Source organism: Vicia villosa, unplaced genomic scaffold (genome assembly GCF_029867415.1).
Source record: "Vicia villosa cultivar HV-30 ecotype Madison, WI unplaced genomic scaffold, Vvil1.0 ctg.004306F_1_1, whole genome shotgun sequence".
Classification (NCBI taxonomy): domain Eukaryota; kingdom Viridiplantae; phylum Streptophyta; class Magnoliopsida; order Fabales; family Fabaceae; genus Vicia; species Vicia villosa.
In genome coordinates this window covers 116,506-135,091 of record NW_026706408.1, presented here as the reverse complement: position 1 = coordinate 135,091, position 18,586 = coordinate 116,506, and the positions used below count along the sequence as shown (strand labels likewise).

General features: G+C 35.8%; 2 protein-coding genes across 2 annotated transcripts; both read right to left on the bottom strand.

Moving 5' to 3' along the window:
• Positions 1 to 12,363: 12,363 nt before the first annotated feature.
• On the bottom strand, positions 12,364 to 13,191 carry LOC131641947 (uncharacterized). Its single transcript, XM_058912240.1, has one exon. It carries the CDS (start codon positions 13,189 to 13,191, stop codon positions 12,364 to 12,366), a length of 828 nt encoding a protein of 275 aa, XP_058768223.1.
• A 339-nt stretch (positions 13,192 to 13,530) lies between these two features.
• LOC131641946 (protein MAIN-LIKE 1-like) lies at positions 13,531 to 14,109 on the bottom strand. Its single transcript, XM_058912239.1, has 2 exons — positions 13,613 to 14,109; positions 13,531 to 13,534 (listed from the first exon to the last, which is right to left on the bottom strand). The coding sequence occupies exons 1-2, from the start codon at positions 14,107 to 14,109 to the stop codon at positions 13,531 to 13,533; spliced, it is 501 nt and encodes a 166-aa protein (XP_058768222.1).
• Between the last annotated feature and the right edge of the window lie 4,477 nt (positions 14,110 to 18,586).

Genomic DNA, 18,586 nt, shown 5'->3' with positions numbered 1-18,586 from the left:
ACATAGGATTGGGGTTAACATCCATATAATATCTGAGTTTAATGTCTCTGTGTTGTTCGATCGGTTGAGACATCGTCGAAAGAGCAATATAGTTGAATTTCCGTCGGTGTTGCAGAAATGGACATTGATGTGAGGGATATGTGGTGATTCTGATGAGTACTGTAGATTGAGTACGGCGGAGTGATAAATCTAAGTTTGTGAGGAGTAGTTTAGATTCAAACCAGATAAGCTATTCTCTATCAAGAATGAATTCTTTTGTGTTCATAAGTTAAATTTCCGCATTTACCGTCTAAACCCATTTTAACCCAAACTCATAACTAAGAATCCGTCGAACGGCGATTCAGTAGCACTAATCTCTGTGGACACGATAAATTCCCGGATAAATATTTCCAAAACTTTTGTTGCTTGCCGCTTTACCGCTCCAACAAAATGGCGCCGTTGCCGGGGACTGGTGTTTTTATTGAATTTGCATTGCGATAGTTTCTTTGTTTTTGAGTTTTCTGAATATCGTATATTTGTGAATTTCCTTATACTTGTATACTTTTGTATAGTGGATTGTATAGGTACATGTTCTAATTTTGTTTGGTGGACTTATTAAACAAGTTGAACTCGGATAGTTCTTTAATTTCAAATCTTCACTTTTCAACTTGTTTAGTTAATTTCACCAAACTTTTCTAAAAATTGTGTTTTTACTTATCGTTATGTGTTTGTTAATACGTGTTGTTTACGTATTGTTGTATATTTTCTTGTTTCGTAATGTTTGTTCGTGTGTGGTTAGGATACTTTCTTTAGGTTCGCATTGGGGCGAAAGCGTTGGCGTGCCGTGGAGAAAGCTACTACCCGAGCACAATAAAGGCGTCGAGCTTACGACGTAAAAAAAGCGCTTGTTTGGAGGCACCCCAACGGTTTTGACTTTTGTAAATTCTGTTAGTTGTGTAAAATGAGATGTGTAGGTGTTAAGTGGAGGCTACACCAGTTGTGCAGTCTTCTAGACTGGTTTTGGCTTTTCTGGTGTAGCGTGCGTCGCGCGCAAAGAGGGCGCGTCGTGCGGTCTTGAGGGTGCGTCGTGCGCCCTGTAACTTTTGGCATGTGAATTCTTTTTAATGGTTCACTTGGCCAGCCTTTTTTCCACTTACACCAAGGCTTTATAGTATAGTATTTTATATTTTATTTTTTAATTCTTTTGTTGTTGTTTAAACTCAAATTTTGGGCCGATTACTTGGAGTCGCATTTGGTAATTCTTCGATTGTTATAGATTCAACATGCTGGTTGTGCGGTAATGATTGTTCAAATTTGTACGTCGCAAGGTACTCGTTTATCGCTTTCTATAGGATAGCATGTTTATGAGACTTTTCATTTGTACAAATTTCATATTACTCATTCTTTTTGCATAACTTGCTCATGACTTGAATCACAATTAGTTTTCCCTTTTTACCATAAATGTGAGGTGGCTTTCCATTGTGTATATATGCAAGAGACCGACAATTCTTGTTTTAATTGGATATTATTATGTTTAATCTTTCATTTGTATTGATTTTGTGAATGCACGAAAGTGATCAAGGCACTTGTTTGATTTTGAGCACAACTACCATAGCCAAATATTCAATTCACCTTGTGAGTGTGTGATCATTAGTATCCCTTTTGAGCCTTTTTGTCAATGTCCATGTTGTTTTTGCTAAATGCTTGTCTATGAGTGTGTGGTTCTCATTTTTTTATGGATGTTGATTCTTTGTTTTCTTGAACCCTCAACCATGATTTTTGGTTTGAATTTTTACCTTGCCTTAGAAAGTAGGGAGTATTCACACTTTGATAATATGGTTGAATTCAAGTTGAGGAGAGAATGTTTACTTACTTTTTGGTTGATTGATTATGAGGTTGTGAAAATAAAAGAAAAAATGTGAAAAAGAAAGAAAAGAAAAAGAAAGAAAAAAAAGAGAAAAAGTTTGAAAAAGAAAATAACAAAAAGAGTATGAATAAGAGTGTGTTAATAAGTTTTGTGTTTGGTGTGAAACTTGTGATGAAGAAGAAAGTTGGATTGGAATTGTATTGTTTGAAACTTTGTGGAAGTAATTACTCCTTTAGGTTTAGGCAAGTTTTTGTTTTGATTAGCTTTAGGACTTATCACTTGTTTGTTAACCGAGCCACATTACAACCTTGAAAGCCCTTGTGATTCGTGACGTTGCATTTTCAATACTATTTTTAGATGAACGCATAATTTTGTCTTTTGTTTGCAAGATTGTTGGATGAGTGTTCAAAGTCCTCACCTTTCGGTATTTTTCATCTACCGATGAGTTTTTGCTAGGCGTGATTCGTGATTGAGCTTGTTTTGTTTTAGAATATTTTGTATGATTTTTGTACTTAGGATTCGTTTCATTTTCATGTTCGTTGTAGGATTGTGGTAAGTGTTTACTTTGTTTATGCATTTTTGTTTGAACCGTACAATTGTTTCGTTTTTCCAAATCTTGTTGATTCTTGATTCTTTGGATTTTTACTTTTGATTCTTTAAGTGTTTGGCCTTGTTTGAGGACAAACAAATTCAAGTTGGGGAGAGTTGTTAAGTGCCAAAATGTAGTTATTTTGTGTTTGTAAATAGTGGCACTTATCGATACTTTTTGTTAATACCGTTGAATAATTCCCCGTTTTGTGCATAAATACGTATACTTAGTGAATAGATATATTTTCATACACTTTTATACTTTTTGATATTTTTCTACTCTTTTCGTAGGTATTCTTGCATATTTGGAGCATGAGCAATAAAGTGTCGAAGACACGGCTTCAAACGCGCGATTTTGAGCGACGAAATCAATTCATTCGGTGGTTAAGGCTCAAAATGAGGATATCTGTTAGCTTTTGATTCTAGACATAGGATTGGGGTTTAAATCCACATAATATCTGAGTTTAATGTCTCTGTGTTGTTCGATCGGTTGAGACATCGTCGAAAGAGCAATATAGTTGAATTTCCGTCGGTGTTGCAGAAATGGACATTGATGTGAGGGATATGTGGTGATTCTGATGAGTATTGTAGATTGAGTACGGCGGAGTGATAAATCTAAGTTTGTGAGGAGTAGTTTAGATTCAAACCATATAAGCTATTCTCTATCAAGAATGAATTCTTTTGTGTTCATAAGTTAAATTTCCGCATTTACCGTCTAAACCCATTTTAACCCAAACTCATAACTAAGAATCCGTCGAACGGCGATTCAGTAGCACTAATCTTTGTGGACACGATAAATTCCCGGATAAATATTTCCAAAACTTTTGTTGCTTGCCGCTTTACCGCTCCAACACATACATACATACATACATACATACATACATACATACATACATACATATATATATATATATATACATATATATAAATTTTTTTCCTCGATTATTCTAATCTAGAGGTAAAAGTAGCACCTTTAAATAAAACAAATTAGTAGTTGTTGGGGGCAGATCCACTACAAGTGCAATCTTTTTCCCTCAGAGGAGTTAAAAACGAGATGTAAAATGGCACACATTTTATGACATCCTTCGTTATCTTGCCTGTGAAACTTATGTTATACTTTATATCCAATCAAGGTTAAATGTCTTTTTCCTAATAGTGAATGTTTGATGTTAGTTAATAAAGTATGGATGTAATTAGAAATGTTAGTTATTGTTATTATTATTATTATTATTGTGAGAAATATTAAATTTGAACAACAATAATTACATACACGCTTTGCTAACAACATTTAAGATTTTTAAAAAGCATGTATTGAATCCCAAAACATTTGACACATCATTAAAATTTTGCCACATCATACCAATTTTGCCATGTTAGCAAATATTCATACGTGTCACTTAAATTTTAATCATGAAACAAAGTCTTTTCAAATTACATTATAATTTATCTACCTGTTAGGAGTGAATTAACAGTATTTTCATGTGTTAAAATAACTACTTTTTGATCTGAAGTTGAACATATCTTATGATTTTTAATGATTTTATGGTTAGAATTGAACTCTAGAAGTTCGATGCTAATTGTGGAGCAAATTGAATCACTTTGGGTGTTATTTGTGCAGGTACTAAGGTTGGAAAGTAGGGACGAGGAAACGCGAAGGCGTAAGGACTCTGGAGAAGCAAAATCACAAAGAAGTGGGATGAAGCAGAGGCTGAGCCGCAGCAAAACTGGGCGAGACGCGCCAAACCTTCTGTTCCCATTTCGCGCCTTGCAAACCCGTGCCGCGCCGCGGAAGCTTCGTAAAAAGAAATAATGTTATAAATAGAAGCCCTACTCCTCATAAGTAAAGGATATTTGGTGAGCGAAATTCAGAGAGCAATCATATTACAGAGCTGAAAACAACATCCGACGGAGAATTCAACATCAATTGAAGACATTCCCTTGATCACAATGAATCCCTCTATGAAGTTTTGTGTATTCTTCATGTCTATGGAGAGCTAAACCCCATTGTGTTGAGTTTAAGGTAGTAGTTAACCTATGAAGATGCAATAACTTTGATTAATTCCTGTGGACAATTGTTTAAGTTTTATTATCAATAAAGAACCTTGCTTTTATTTTATATCATCGTTGAACCATCAATCGAGAGATAGGGTTTATACTTTTTCCCTAGGTTTTTATATTAACTTGTTTTCAATCTTCAGAGATGAGATCGTGAATAAGTTTTCGTAAATCATTGTGTTTAATTCCCTTTATCCTTATTGTTATTCTGAGAGATCGAATATCGTACCGGTAGAGGTGGTTCTAAATTGATCTTAGACATGAGGTCAGTTTTGAGGATGAATGAAGATGATAACTTATATAAGGGTTCACTTGTGGATTAATTGATCAATTGCATACGAATAGGTTGATGAACCCTAGAACTCAACATATTCATCACCATTGTTATTCATTCTTTAAGCTTTCAGTCAATTACTTAGTACTTTCTTATACGCACTTTTAGAATAAACAATCAAAACCAATGCTTTTTACTACTCATTATAATTTGACTATAGAACGGAAGTACTATTGACTCGGTATCTGTGGATACGATATATTAGAAAATATTTACCCAAAATACTTTCAACAAATTGGCGCCGTTGTCGGGGACTGTGTCAATATTGCACGCATTGCAATAGCTTTTATTTTGAGTTTACTTTTATTACTCTGATTGTTTCACGTGTTTGTTAGTTTTTGCAGAATTAGTGTAAGCGCAGCAAGGTTTCCAGCAATCAACATCTTTTTGATCCTGAGATCGAAAGGACCGCTAGGAGATTGAATAGCAAAACACGAAGAAGAGCAAACATAGCAAAGGCAAGAGACAACGCAACTGCGACTTCGTCACAAGCATTAGAAACCATTGACGAGTCGTCTAACGGACTTTATTTTCACGAACTATTTGAAGAAGAGCAAGAAGTCATCATACAACACACTGTTGTAAACATGGCCGCCACAGCTCCATGCGCAAATAGTCCTCGCCTTAATCCACAATTCGCAAGGACTGCCGCCAACGGGCGGACATCTGAATTGAAGACCGGTATTCTACAGCTCATTTGTGCAAGTCCTTTCGCCATATTGGACCATGAAGACCCATACACACATCTTACTCGAATCTATGAGTTAGCAGGTACTACAGGTGTAGCTCAAGCGGATGAAGAGACATTGTTCAAAAGGTTGTTCCCACATTCCTTGCTATCGAAGGCTAAAGATTGGTATCTAGATCAACCCGAAGCAGTAATGACTGATTGGAATACCTTGGAAGAAAAAATCTTGGAACGGTTTTACTCTCAAAACTGATTCTTTGATGCAAAAACAGCAATTGCCATATTCTCTCAAGGTAGTAATGAATCACTGAATGAAGCTTGGGAAAGATATAAAGCTATGCTGAGAAAATGCAAGGGACACGGTTTTGCAGAAGTTGATCAAATTCACATGTTCCGCAACGGTCTCACACCCACAAACAAGACACTTTTGGATGCCACAGCTGGTGGCTCACTAATGTCCAAAACACCTGTTGAAGCGACTCAAATAATTGAGCGAATGGCTCTAAATGACCGTCAGGGCAATCATGATCGAACTGTCAGAGATAAGAAGCCTGGAATGTTAGAGCTAACTAATAGTGATGCTTTGTTGGCACAAAACAAATTGCTAACTTCACAAGTGGAGCTTTTGACGCAACAAATGTCCAAGTTGCCACAACAACTCAAGGAGCTAAATGGAGTTTCTAATACTTATCAGGTAGCATGTTGTGAATTATGCAAAGGTGATCATCAAACTGGATTTTTCCCATCGGTTGTCAAAGAAGAAGTCAATTATATGAACAATAATCAAGGTCAAAGACTCCACCACCATGCGATAAATTGCGACAAATGCCAAAGAGTTGGAGGGATAAGTTAAAGAGATGAGATGCCACTTCAAACCATGATCGAAGTTGAAGTTTTTGATTGTTGGGGGATAGATTTCATGGGACCTTTTCTTACCTCATTTACTAATGAATACATTTTAGTTGCTGTGGATTATGTTTCCAAGTGGGTTGAAGTTATCGCTACTCCTAAGGCGGATGCCAAAACGGTATTGAAATTTTTAAACCGTAACATATTTACCCGATTTGGCATGCCTCGAGTAATCATCAGCGATGGTGGATCCCATTTTGTTAATGAACAGGTTGCTAAAGTGTTGGAGAAGTGCGGCGTCAATCATAAGATTGCCTCACCTTATCACCCTCAGACCAACGGGCAGGCAGAAATCTCTAACAGAGCAATAAAGAATATCCTAGAGAAGACAGTCTCAGTATCCAGGAAAGATTGGTCCGCAAGGATTGATGATGCTCTTAGGGCATACCGGACCGCATACAAAGCCCCCACTGGTGCATCACCTTTTCAGATGGTCTATGGGAAGGCATGTCACTTACCCGCAGAGAAAGAGCACAAAGCTTTGTGGGCTCTACGTTTCTTTAATAGAGATGACAACTTAGCCTTTAAAAAAAGGAAAGAGCAACTCCACGAGCTAGAAGAGTTCAGGTACTTAGCATATGAGTCCAACAAAATGTACAAGGAAAATATGAAAAGATACCATGACAAGAAACTCAAAAAGAAAGAGTTTAAGGTAGGAGATCTTGTGCTTCTGTTCAATTCCAGGCTAAGACTATTCCCAGGTAAACTGAAATCCAAGTGGTCAGGACCATTCATGGTCAAAGAAGTCAAACCATATGGCGCTATTGTCATTGAGGATAACAAAACAAAAGAGAGTTGGATTGTCAATGGAGAAAGACTGAAAGTCTACCTTGGGGGAGAATTTGATAGGGAAGTGTGTACTCTTGCACTTCTGAGTACTTAATGAAGCTGATTGTCGATCTCAAACGACGTTAAAGAAAGCGCTTGTTGGGAGGCAACCCAACATGGTAATATTTCTTTTACTTTAATTTCAGTATTTTTTCATTTATATATCATCAGTTCACTGTGGCAAATGGAAGGCAACCAAAAGAAGAAACAAATTTTTTTAAACCAGCGCGCCTCGCCAGAGTGACCGCGCACCGTGAAAACAAGTCAGTAGGTTTAGCGCTCCGCAGTCACTAAGGACCGAGGCGCGGCTTTGCGACTCTCAATTTTTTAAAAGACAGAAATAGGGTTTTTCTTCAAACCCCACTTCATTTGTTTGCCCCACACCGAGAAGTGACTCTGCCCCAACGAGGCTCGAGCCAAAAATTCACAAGTTTGTCACTATTGTCGTCAGCATTTCGTCCCCACCACCAACAAGGTATGTCTCTACTCTTTCTTCCTTTCAATTTCATGAAAGAGGAAAGGTAAAACCCTAAGAATGGGTGAGAAGATTTAAGCATTTTGAGTGGTCATTCTGAAAAACCCTAGGCTAGAAGACTCTGTAATGGATGATTGTTGTGGTAAAACAATCATTGAAGTTATGTGTATTTGGTACCACTGCCATCAACATATATTTTTCAAATTTTCGCTCACAGTCGCGCCGCGGCCACGAGGCAGCGAGCCGCGACTGTGTGAATTTTTGCAAGGCTATTTCAATTTTGATACATCTTATGATGTATAATGTTGTTTGTGTGGTTATTTATGTCTATCTATGCAGATGCAACCGGCCAAGAGAGGTCGCACAAAGACCACAAGTTCCGGTTCTCGTGGTGCCCATGCTCGGGAAACCAACACCAAACGGTTCCTGGGACCTGCGCAAAAGGAGAGGTTTACCCAATTAAACTCTAGAAGTTCGATGCTAATTGTAGAGCAAATTGAATCACTTTGGGTGTTATTTGTGCAGGTACTAAGGTTGGAAAGTAGGGACGAGGAAACGCGAAGGCGTAAGGACTCTGGAGAAGCAAAATCACAAAGAAGTGGGATGAAGCAGAGGCCGAGCCGCAGCAAAACTGGGCGAGACGCGCCAAACCTTTTGTTCCCATTTCGCGCCTCGCCAACCCATGCCGCGCCGCGGAAGCTTCGTAAAAAGAAATAATGTTATAAATAGAAGCTCTAATCCTCATAAGTACATGATCTTTGGTGAGCGAAATTCAGAGAGCATTCATATTCCAGAGCTGAAAACAACATCCGACGGAGAATTCAACATCAATTGAAGACATTCCCTTGATCACGATGAATCCCTCTATGAAGTTTTGTGTGTTCTTCATGTCTATGGAGAGCTAAACCCCATTGTGTTGAGTTTAAGGTAGTAGTTAACCTATGAAGATGCAATAACTTTGATTAATTCTTGTGAACAATTGTTTAAGTTTTATTATCAATAAAGAACCTTGCTTTTATTTTATATCATCGTTGAACCATCAATCGAGAGATAGGGTTTATACTTTTTCCCTATGTTTTTATATTAACTTGTTTTTAATCTTCAGAGATGAGATCGTGAATAAGTTTTCGTAAATCATTGTGTTTAATTCCCTTTAACCTTATTGTTATTCTGAGAGATCGAATATCATACCGGTAGAGGTGGTTCTAAATTGATCTTAGACATGAGGTCAGTTTTGAGGATGAATGAAGATGATAACTTATATAAGGGTTCACTTGTGGATTAATTGATCAATTACATACGAATAGGTTGATGAATCCTAGAACTCAACATATTCATCACCATTGTTATTCATTCTTTAAGCTTTCAGTCAATTACTTAGTACTTTCTTATACGCACTTTTAGAATAAACAATCAAAACCAATGCTTTTTACTACTCATTATAATTTGACTGTAGAACGGCAGTACTATTGACTCAGTCTCTGTGGATACGATATATTAGAAAATATTTACCGAAAATACTTTCAACACTACCCAATTCCTTAAATCTGTATAAGAATTGGAAAGTGATCTGATAATTATTTCAATCATAACATTCTTTTATAAGTTTTAGAAATTAAGTAATTTTGAATTAAAAATTAAATTATTTAATGAAATATGCACAATTAAAATTAATGGAAATTAAATGACATCAACTAATTAATTCTCTCAAATATTTTAGGTTAAAATTTAAACTACAAATTTCTTAATATATAAAATGTTTTGAGTAGCAAGAAAGTATACACTTAGTTTTTTTATAAAGAAAAAAAAAAACATTAGGCATATTCGATAATATATGGTGTGATGTTAATTCTTTATAAATAAAATAACATTTCATATAATTAACAGATTTTAATTCTGAATTAAAACTTTACATAATTTATATATTAATATTTTTTTTAATCAAGAAATATATTAATAAGGATCGGAAGATCCAAGCAAGATTACAAGATGAGGGGCTAGACACAAATCCAAAATAAAAGAAAATTACTCACTAAATAGAACTTAAGATAAGTATAGCAAAGAGTTTTTGCTAAACTCATAAAAGTTACAATTAGAATGATTAATTTATATATTAATATGTTTTCTAGTTGTTCACTATTATGGTCTATTTTATTATTATTTTATATAATGTTATAAAAAAATAAAAAAATACAAAACATACAACCGTATACAACCGTTGCACGGGTCAGATTCTAGTTTAATTTTATTTAAACCTCAACTCAACTCACAGTATTAAATATCTACTAACTCTGATGCCTCATTTTAACTCCCCCTATTTTTTAAAGTTAGGGTGTGTTATTTGAAAGGAATCTATAAATATTTGAAAACATTAATCGTGATTGCCTTCTTTATTTGAACAAGCCTAAACTCCAAAATAAATAAAGAGTAAAAAGAAATTTTAACATTATATTTGCGAGTTTGGAGGGGAGGAGAGGGAAAGGCTTCCGAAAAACGAAAATTTTTAAAAAATATAAAAAAATATTTGACGTTTTATGAAAAATTGATTTTGTTTAGAATGATAATAGAGTCATTATCATTTTTTAAGCCCTTCAAAACTCCCGTTCAATACAATTTTTTAGTTCCTTCATTTTATGAGATTTTTGAAGTTATGAATAAAATCAAATCATCCCCCCCCTCCCCTCCCTTCCCCTCTAAACTCGCAAACAAAGCCTAAGAAAATTCTAAAGTTGATATTTATTTTAGGACAAAACTTAGATACAATTCTTTAGGTGTGGTTCTTACTATTTTCTAATGAAAATGTGACAAGTGTATAATTTCCTCTTACACATATGCAAATTTCTCTTATTTTCACTCACTAAATCATATTTATGTGTATTTGTCATATTTACATTGGAAAATAGTAAGAACCACACCTAAAGAATTGTACCTAAATTTTGACGTTTATTTTAAAGACAAAAACTATTAGATATTGTGTGGAAACTAACCAATGACATTTTATTGATCCAAGTCGTTTTATTCTACTACACAAAACCCACATACTCGTACTATATATCCTAATGAGATGGCTATATATATAAAACAATTTGTAAGAGAAAATGATATTTATATCAAAGAATTTGGTTGAAATTTCGTTACATATTAATCATAAGGGAAAATGTGAATAAAAGAATCTTTATTATGAAATACAACAAATAGTTGCATGGGTAAGCTGTTAAAATTGAAACATTTACAGAAAGTAAGATTATTAGTAAGGTTGATAGGTAGTATATTATGAACAACTTTTCGTATATACACTTTTCTTGCTTAGGATTGAATTGGATCCGGACTTGATGGCTTGGATGGACCACGAAGAAACTGCAACAAAAGCCCATCAAATTCTTTTGAAATGTGATCATCTCGCAAAGGTCTACAATCGACTCCAAGTTGACAAGAAACGACCAGAATGAAAAAAATGATCATGATAATAGTAAAAAGCATCCTCCCAGAATTATAAGAGAAAGCCATGTATATAAATATATGATCACTTTAATTTGTATTAACGTAACTAATTTGGGTGAGATGATAAGTATAAAAAATGATCCTTCTGCTTTTGCCTCTATTGATATATTTAATTAGGGTAAACAAGGTTTTGCTAATAGGTGCTGCGATTTGAGGGTGGGAATGATATGTTTTGGAACAAGAAGACATATATATAGAGAAAGTATGTTGCTAGCTTTCCTCTGCATCAAGTTCTAAAATTTGAAATTCTTTTAATTTGACTAAGTATTAATTCGTATGGTTTGAAAAGTGAAGGTTGAAACAATCAAACTTGTTAATTGGGCACAAAAACTAAACATGAAAACGAGTATGGTCAGATAAGTAATTAAACATTCAATATGATGTATTGAAATACCAAGTAAAAGTGATATATATCAAGGACAGATTCTTGTTCAATGTGCAGGACATTTGAAAACAAAAACCCTAATTTTCTTGATTTGAAAAGTACATATGGTCAACTATGTCGTAGAGTGACACGAAGTCAAATTGCATGGTCAATGTCATTATCAATCTTATAATAATCCATTCATATTGGAATCACGCAAATCTAGCACCACTAGCATGGAGTGTTTGTATACATATTTAGATACGATCTACACAATTTTACCTCTCACTATTTATGGAATTTTTTCCCCATATGTGTGAAACACAATTTCCTATATGCCACGTTCTGAAATTAAATTCTCAGAATGTCACACTTTGGACCATGCCGCCAATCTTTATGGAGATATAGTGGGGCCATTCTGATTTCAAGAGCATGTCGCCCATCCATATGGAGACATGGTGGATCCCCTCTAATCAAGAGAGTATGTCGCCAATTCATATGGAGACATGCCCTTTTCTATTTTTTTTCGTTTTTGTGATTTAAACTATTTTTGTTATATATATTTATATCATATAAATCCAATAAATAAATTAAATGATTTAAAACTTAATTAATACTAAATAAATTTTAATATAAAATAATAATTTATAAACAAATATTATTAAACATAATTAATACTAATAATATTAATACGACATTTCATATATTTCATTTCATACAAATAAAAAAACCAGTGACGATCCAAATAACCATGGGTACCACAGGGAGGTGCTCGTCACACACGATGACCACGACCATATTGTTCTTCTTCTTCTTCAGTTGGAGCAGGGTCGTCTTGTGTTTCTTGTGTTGGAGGTGGAGGAGGAGACCAAATTTGATTTATTAACTCATAATCACTGACATTAAGATCCAAGTTTAAGTTTGAGGTGGATTGTGTGTGCGGAGGGTCATGGTGTTGGGATGTAAGAAGTGGTGGGTGGTTGAGTGTATGAGGTTGAAGGGTTTTGTTGGATGTAAGGGGAATAAAAGTTTGGATGCGGGATAGGTGTGAATTGCATGGGTGGACGAATATAGGTCTGTTGGTGTTGGGTTTGGTAGTTATAATTTGTTTGAGAGTGAGATAGGGTGTATTGGGTGTAGGAATAGTATTGTGCGTCAATGTAAGGGCTAGAGTACGTTGTTGGGAATAATTGGGGTTAAGATGGTATTGTCGGAAGGGTTGATGTTGTTGTTGGAAAGGTTGGGGTTGATGTTGTTGTTGGAAGGTTTGGTGTTGAGGTTGTTGTTGAAAGAGTTGGGGTTGATGTTGTTGTTGAAATAGTTGGGGTTGAGGTTGTTGTTGAGACCCACTTGGATGGTTTGTTGAATTTGGAATTGAACGCATGTCAGTGAGAAAGTGTTTGTACGATGCATACATGAATGGAAGCGACCTATACCAATGCATGTACTCTACTGATGGTTTTGTCTCCTCTTGTAATTGTGTTCCTTCAAACGTATAGGATTCCCTATCTATCCAACACTGTTGCTCGCCGCGGTATAGTTCAGTCCTTGGAGTTAAGCGGGACTTGTTTGTTTTCATCTTGTGATGTTCTTTGAGGCACATTGGTGTATCGGGTATATGTTGTAGATAGCCAAACTGAAGTTTCACTCGATCACTTTGATGCATTTCAACAAGATGGAAACAAATTAATACGTTCTTGCACTCCAAATCGAACTATCTTCATGTAGTGGGGGCGCAAATCCTAGATACGGCCTCCAAATAAATTGGCAAGTATAATTAATTGAATAAATTTTTTGGTGTAACGAAATAGAGTTAAAACAAAATATATTCCCAAAAGAGCTGATGAATAGAAACCTGATCTGGCCGCATGTGATCAATTTGGAACCGGTATCCTTGGAGATAGTTCCGGGGGTTGTTCTTGAAGTTCATGCCTTTAACGCACTATCTAAAGGAAACAAAAAAATATAAAAATTATTCAAAAGAAATTTAAAAAATTAAATAATGAAATTAAATTATAATTTACCTCGAAGCATAAGGATATGTTGGAGGGAACGCAGATACACGAGAAATAATAGGCATGCATGTAAATGCCCAAGCTTGAAGAAGTAAAAGACATCCTGATATTTCTTTTACTTTAAATTCACAAGCTTTGCACATCTCCCTGTACAAGTTACACAAAACAGCAGAACCCCAACTATATGTGCCACACTGATTAAAATCAAAGAGGAATTGTGACCATTTTGGGTGGACGTGGCTGCCGCTTTTGTCGGGAAACAAAAGTTGCCCAATGAGAATCATTATATAAATTCGAGCATATCTCATTTTATACTCTTCTGTTGAAGCTTCTGTTGGTATATTTGCTTCTGCTTGATAAATGGCTTTAAGCCATGTCAATTTTACAGCGGAACCATGTAAAGCATTTTCAAGTGGCACTTCCCCTACGATTGTAGGCCATACATCTTCATCTACCTCGGAAGGACCATTTAATTGCGTACCATCAACAGGAAGGCCCGGTAACATGTTAACATCCTCCAACGTGATGGTGCATTCACCAGTCGGAAGATGAAAAGTGTGAGTTTCTGGCCTCCATCTTTCTATTAACGCTAAAATTAATCGGTTGTCAATTTGGGTTGAGGGTATTTTCGTTATATGGTGTAAATTTGGCGAAATTAGATATGGGACGGTTGTAGAATATGGCTTCAACTTCTGGTGACTTCTACATCTAAACCCATGTATATATTCATCATCTAGCTGTAATAAAAAAAATAGTAATGTTAAATAAATAAACATAAACTAAAAAACTAAATGATAATTATTTACGAATAATATTTAAGAACTAAACATAAACTAAAAAACTTAAATGACGATTATTTACGAATAATATTTAAGAACTAAACATAAACTAAAATATTTAAGAACTAAACGTAAACTAAAAAACTTAAATGATAATTATTTATGAATAATATTTAAGAACTAAAGATAAACTAAAAAACTTAAATGACGATTGTTTGCGTAAGAAGAGGTTGGTGATGATAGGGACTCTGATGATGCCAGGCAACTTGATTTGTTTGGTGGTTCAAGTGACGATTCAGGTGACGAAATTATGCCTGTGTCACAACCTTCTCCAGTACTTGGTTTATACAACCCACCATATCACATGAGAAATCATGTTTCCTTCGATTCTATTGTGCCTGTATCGGTCTTTGATTCCATAGACGAGGGTCATGAATGTGGAGGTTTAGAGGAAGGCATGGAGTTTGAAAACAAAGAAAGTTGTATGTATGCAATCCGTCAATATCACATTAAAAATAGTGTTGATTACGAGATTTATAAGTCTGATACGCAACGTTTCTTGATTAGATGTAAGATGGAAGGATGCGACTTCACATGTAGAGCATCCTTACGAAAGGGGTGTGGTAAATGGGTTATTGGTAGAATTGGTGGACTACACACTTGCATGGCGTTTGCTATTTCACAAGAGCACAACAAGCTTGACTCAAATATTATCGCTCAAAGCATCAGAGCTCTTGTCAGCGACGACGCTTCAATCAAGGTGAAAACTATTATCGCTCATGTTCATACAGTTTACAACTACACAATATCTTATAAAAAGGGATGGCTTTCAAAGAACAAAGCAATCGAGTCTATTTATGGAAACTGGGAGGCTTCATACAATGACCTTCCGCAATGGTTGTTAGTCATGCAAGAGCATCTTCCTGGAACCGTAATAGAACTAGAAACACTGCCTGCATATTTAGATGATGGAACACAAGTTAGTGGTGCAAGAATTTTCCATCGCCTTTTTTTGGGCGTTTCAACCTTGTATCAGGGGTTTCCTCAGTTGGCCCTCACCTTACATTCATGTGCATACCTCATCTAGGCCATTCATCCACTACATTCATCCATATCATGGTTACTATTCAGAATTGATAAGAAAAGAGCTTCTGCAGAAGAAATTCCTGATAAAAAATAAGAGAAGATTTGAAGTCTAATTGTATGTCATCATTCCCATTGAAGTCCTCCTAAAATCAGGGTTTCATGGCCTCCAAGCCAAAGCTTTGATTAAAAGATACAATCCTCAAGTTCATCAGGCCTTCCAAATTAGGGCTTTGACCAAAGTCAACCTTGTTGACTTTTTGGTCAAAATTTAATCAGGAGATGATTTTGAATGTGAAATGTGGTTGCCTTGAAGAAACATTTACGAGAGTTCGTTGTTTGAAAATTGATTGAGAATTAGATCAGAAACTGATTAATCGGGGAATTCATCTAGAATCGGAAAAATCAGGAAAAGCTGACCTTTTGGTCAAAGACAAGGTCAACTATCAAATATTGACTTTTGGTGGAAAATCGGTCAAAGAAAATCAAAGAAATAAATAAAATCAAGAAATATTCAAAATTGCCATTTTGGGAATGGTAGTTGAAATGTGAAGTTACCAAAAATAGAAAGTGAAAAAACACTTAGAAAAATATTTGGGTTTTTGAATTGGATGACCAATCAACTTCATGGATACTATACACGTGTCTAGAGGCCTCATTTCAAAACAAGCTCAAGAAAAGAGTTGTTCCATTCATGGCATACTACAACTTTGTAGTTGAACACGTTTTAATTGCAAGCTTAGATCAAGAGTTATGAAGCTTTGAACTTGGAAGACCAAAACTGAATGCAAGGCAAGATGCTGGGAAAATCCCTGGGCCAGCGCAAGCATTTTGTCAAACACCTTGTGTGCCATTTTCAAGCCAATCTTTAGAGAAGTGTAAGCATTCCCTTGATCCAAACTCAACATCAAGAGCATTTCCTTCATGTCCTCTATTCAAAAAGCCAAGAATTGGATCATTTGGATTAATATTGAATCACTTATGAAGCTCCAAAGTCATATCCTCGCAGAGTCAAAATTGTACATCCGGCCAGGCCAAGAATCTGAGTCACACGTGAGCAATTTGTCAAGCAGGTGGTGTGCCAAATGTAAAGCTAATTCTATAGAGATAAAAGCACTATGTGAAGTCAATTCCAATGTCTACTTATTCTTCCCCATGTCCTCTATATTTTGAATATAAACTTGAAATAATTGAGGATCCGTGGTGGAAGATATGAGCATGCAAAGTGAGCCATTGGTAAGCTGCATGTAGCATGGAGAAGATTGAGTCATGCGCGCAGGTAATTGGCAGTGATATGTCACCATGTTGCAAGCCAATTTTGAATGGGTTACAAGGGTCTCCTCTCAAAGCTTACGACACCAAACTTCTTTTATGCTACGCCCTCTTTGCATTGATCCTAAGTTTGAAACAAATGAGGACTCATAGCTAGAGATACATAGGCTTGAAGTCAGCTTGGTAAAGGTCGAGATCGGTAAGATGTCATGCTAGAAATCAATGGCTTGCAATATAAAGCAACACAACCTACAACATGCTGACAGTACCAGCATTTCATTCCAAATAGCCATGCACGTGCTGCAACATGAAAGAAAAGAGAGAGATTACAAATATATGAAAACAAGTCCATTAAGTTCGATAAAAAAAATCAGCTGCACCACACTCCACCATAAACCATACACCATACATATATAAACCTCAAGCTATGTGCAATAACTCACACCACCCTTCATTTTCCAGATTCTCTCTTTTCTCTCATCTCTCATCTGTCTTCTCTCTACGCATCACTCTCTCCTTGTTCTCTCTCTCTCCTAGAAGTTAGTTACATCCTTGTAACAAACTTTGAACCACTTCAACACCACACCACCACCATCCTCAACCTCCATTCATCTTCAACATCATCACCACGCCGTCTCCTTCATCAACCTTCAACTTCCATCATCACCTTCATCTTCTATCTCTTAACATCATCATCTTGAATCGGTTTACATAAGATTTACCACCATCACTATTTTTCTCAAAGCAAGCCTTATCTTCGTCAAGTTTCAAGGATTCAAGCTAAGCATTAGACTTGAGTTTATTTCTCAGTCTCTATAAGATTCTTCCCGAGTTGTATCCAGCATCATCATCAAGATCCAAAGCTTGTAGAGTTGTCTGAAGTTTCGTTCAAGACCTGGAGGTGAGTCCCTTGAATCTTTCTTAGCATCTTAAATCATATGCAACAGGTCATGCATTAAACGTTGTATTCATGTGGATTCTCTTTGATTCTGAAATTTGATTTCAATATTGGTGAAATGCTTCTTGTTTAAGTGTTTAAATCATGTATTCAAACTCGGTGTTTAATTATAAGCGGGTTTCTAGGCTTAGAATCGATTCCGGTGGAGTTTTCTTCAAGTTAGGGTTTTGCATCTACTATTGGTTTGCTACTTAGAGTAAGAATTGATGAGATGTGAGGTCAGATTCGTGTTTAGTGGCGAAATCCGAGTGAGATGAGGTTAGTTTCATCTTTTTCTGGGCATTTGCGTGGGGGTCCGGTGGTTGCAGCGTCGGAGAAGACGACCAGAGCTTATCTCCGGCGTCTGAGCGTTCAACTTATCTCTCTCCATTTGCACTTGCGTGGCACGCTGCAATTGGTTCATGTTCCCAGATTTTGGCTTTTTTTGTCTTATTTCAATCATTAGGATGATAGGTGTGTGGCTCTGATTGGATGGTGCGTTGTTTTTTCCTTATCCCATTTAAAATTTTATTGACCAATTGATTTTCCATCCCTTGTCACGTTTTGCCTAAAAGCTACAATTATACATAATCATGCATGCTGATATCAAACAAAATGAGAAATAAAAAAGGAGAATAGACTGAATGAGAACTGGGCCTGGCGAATTGATTCCTACACCCCTGAAACTGGGCCCAAAGCGTGCAACGTTTAGAATTAGTGTATTTTCAGAATCACTTCTACACCCCCAGTATTGTTAGATTTCTTTCTTTTTTACTTTGTTTCTTTTCTAATTGCTGTTCAGTAAGCCAGTTTTAATTGAAATAAAAAATAAATAAAAATGCATTTTAGGTAGATTTAGGTGTGTAGATATTTTTAGTATTTTTTGTATATTTTTAGAATATTTTTTGCTAT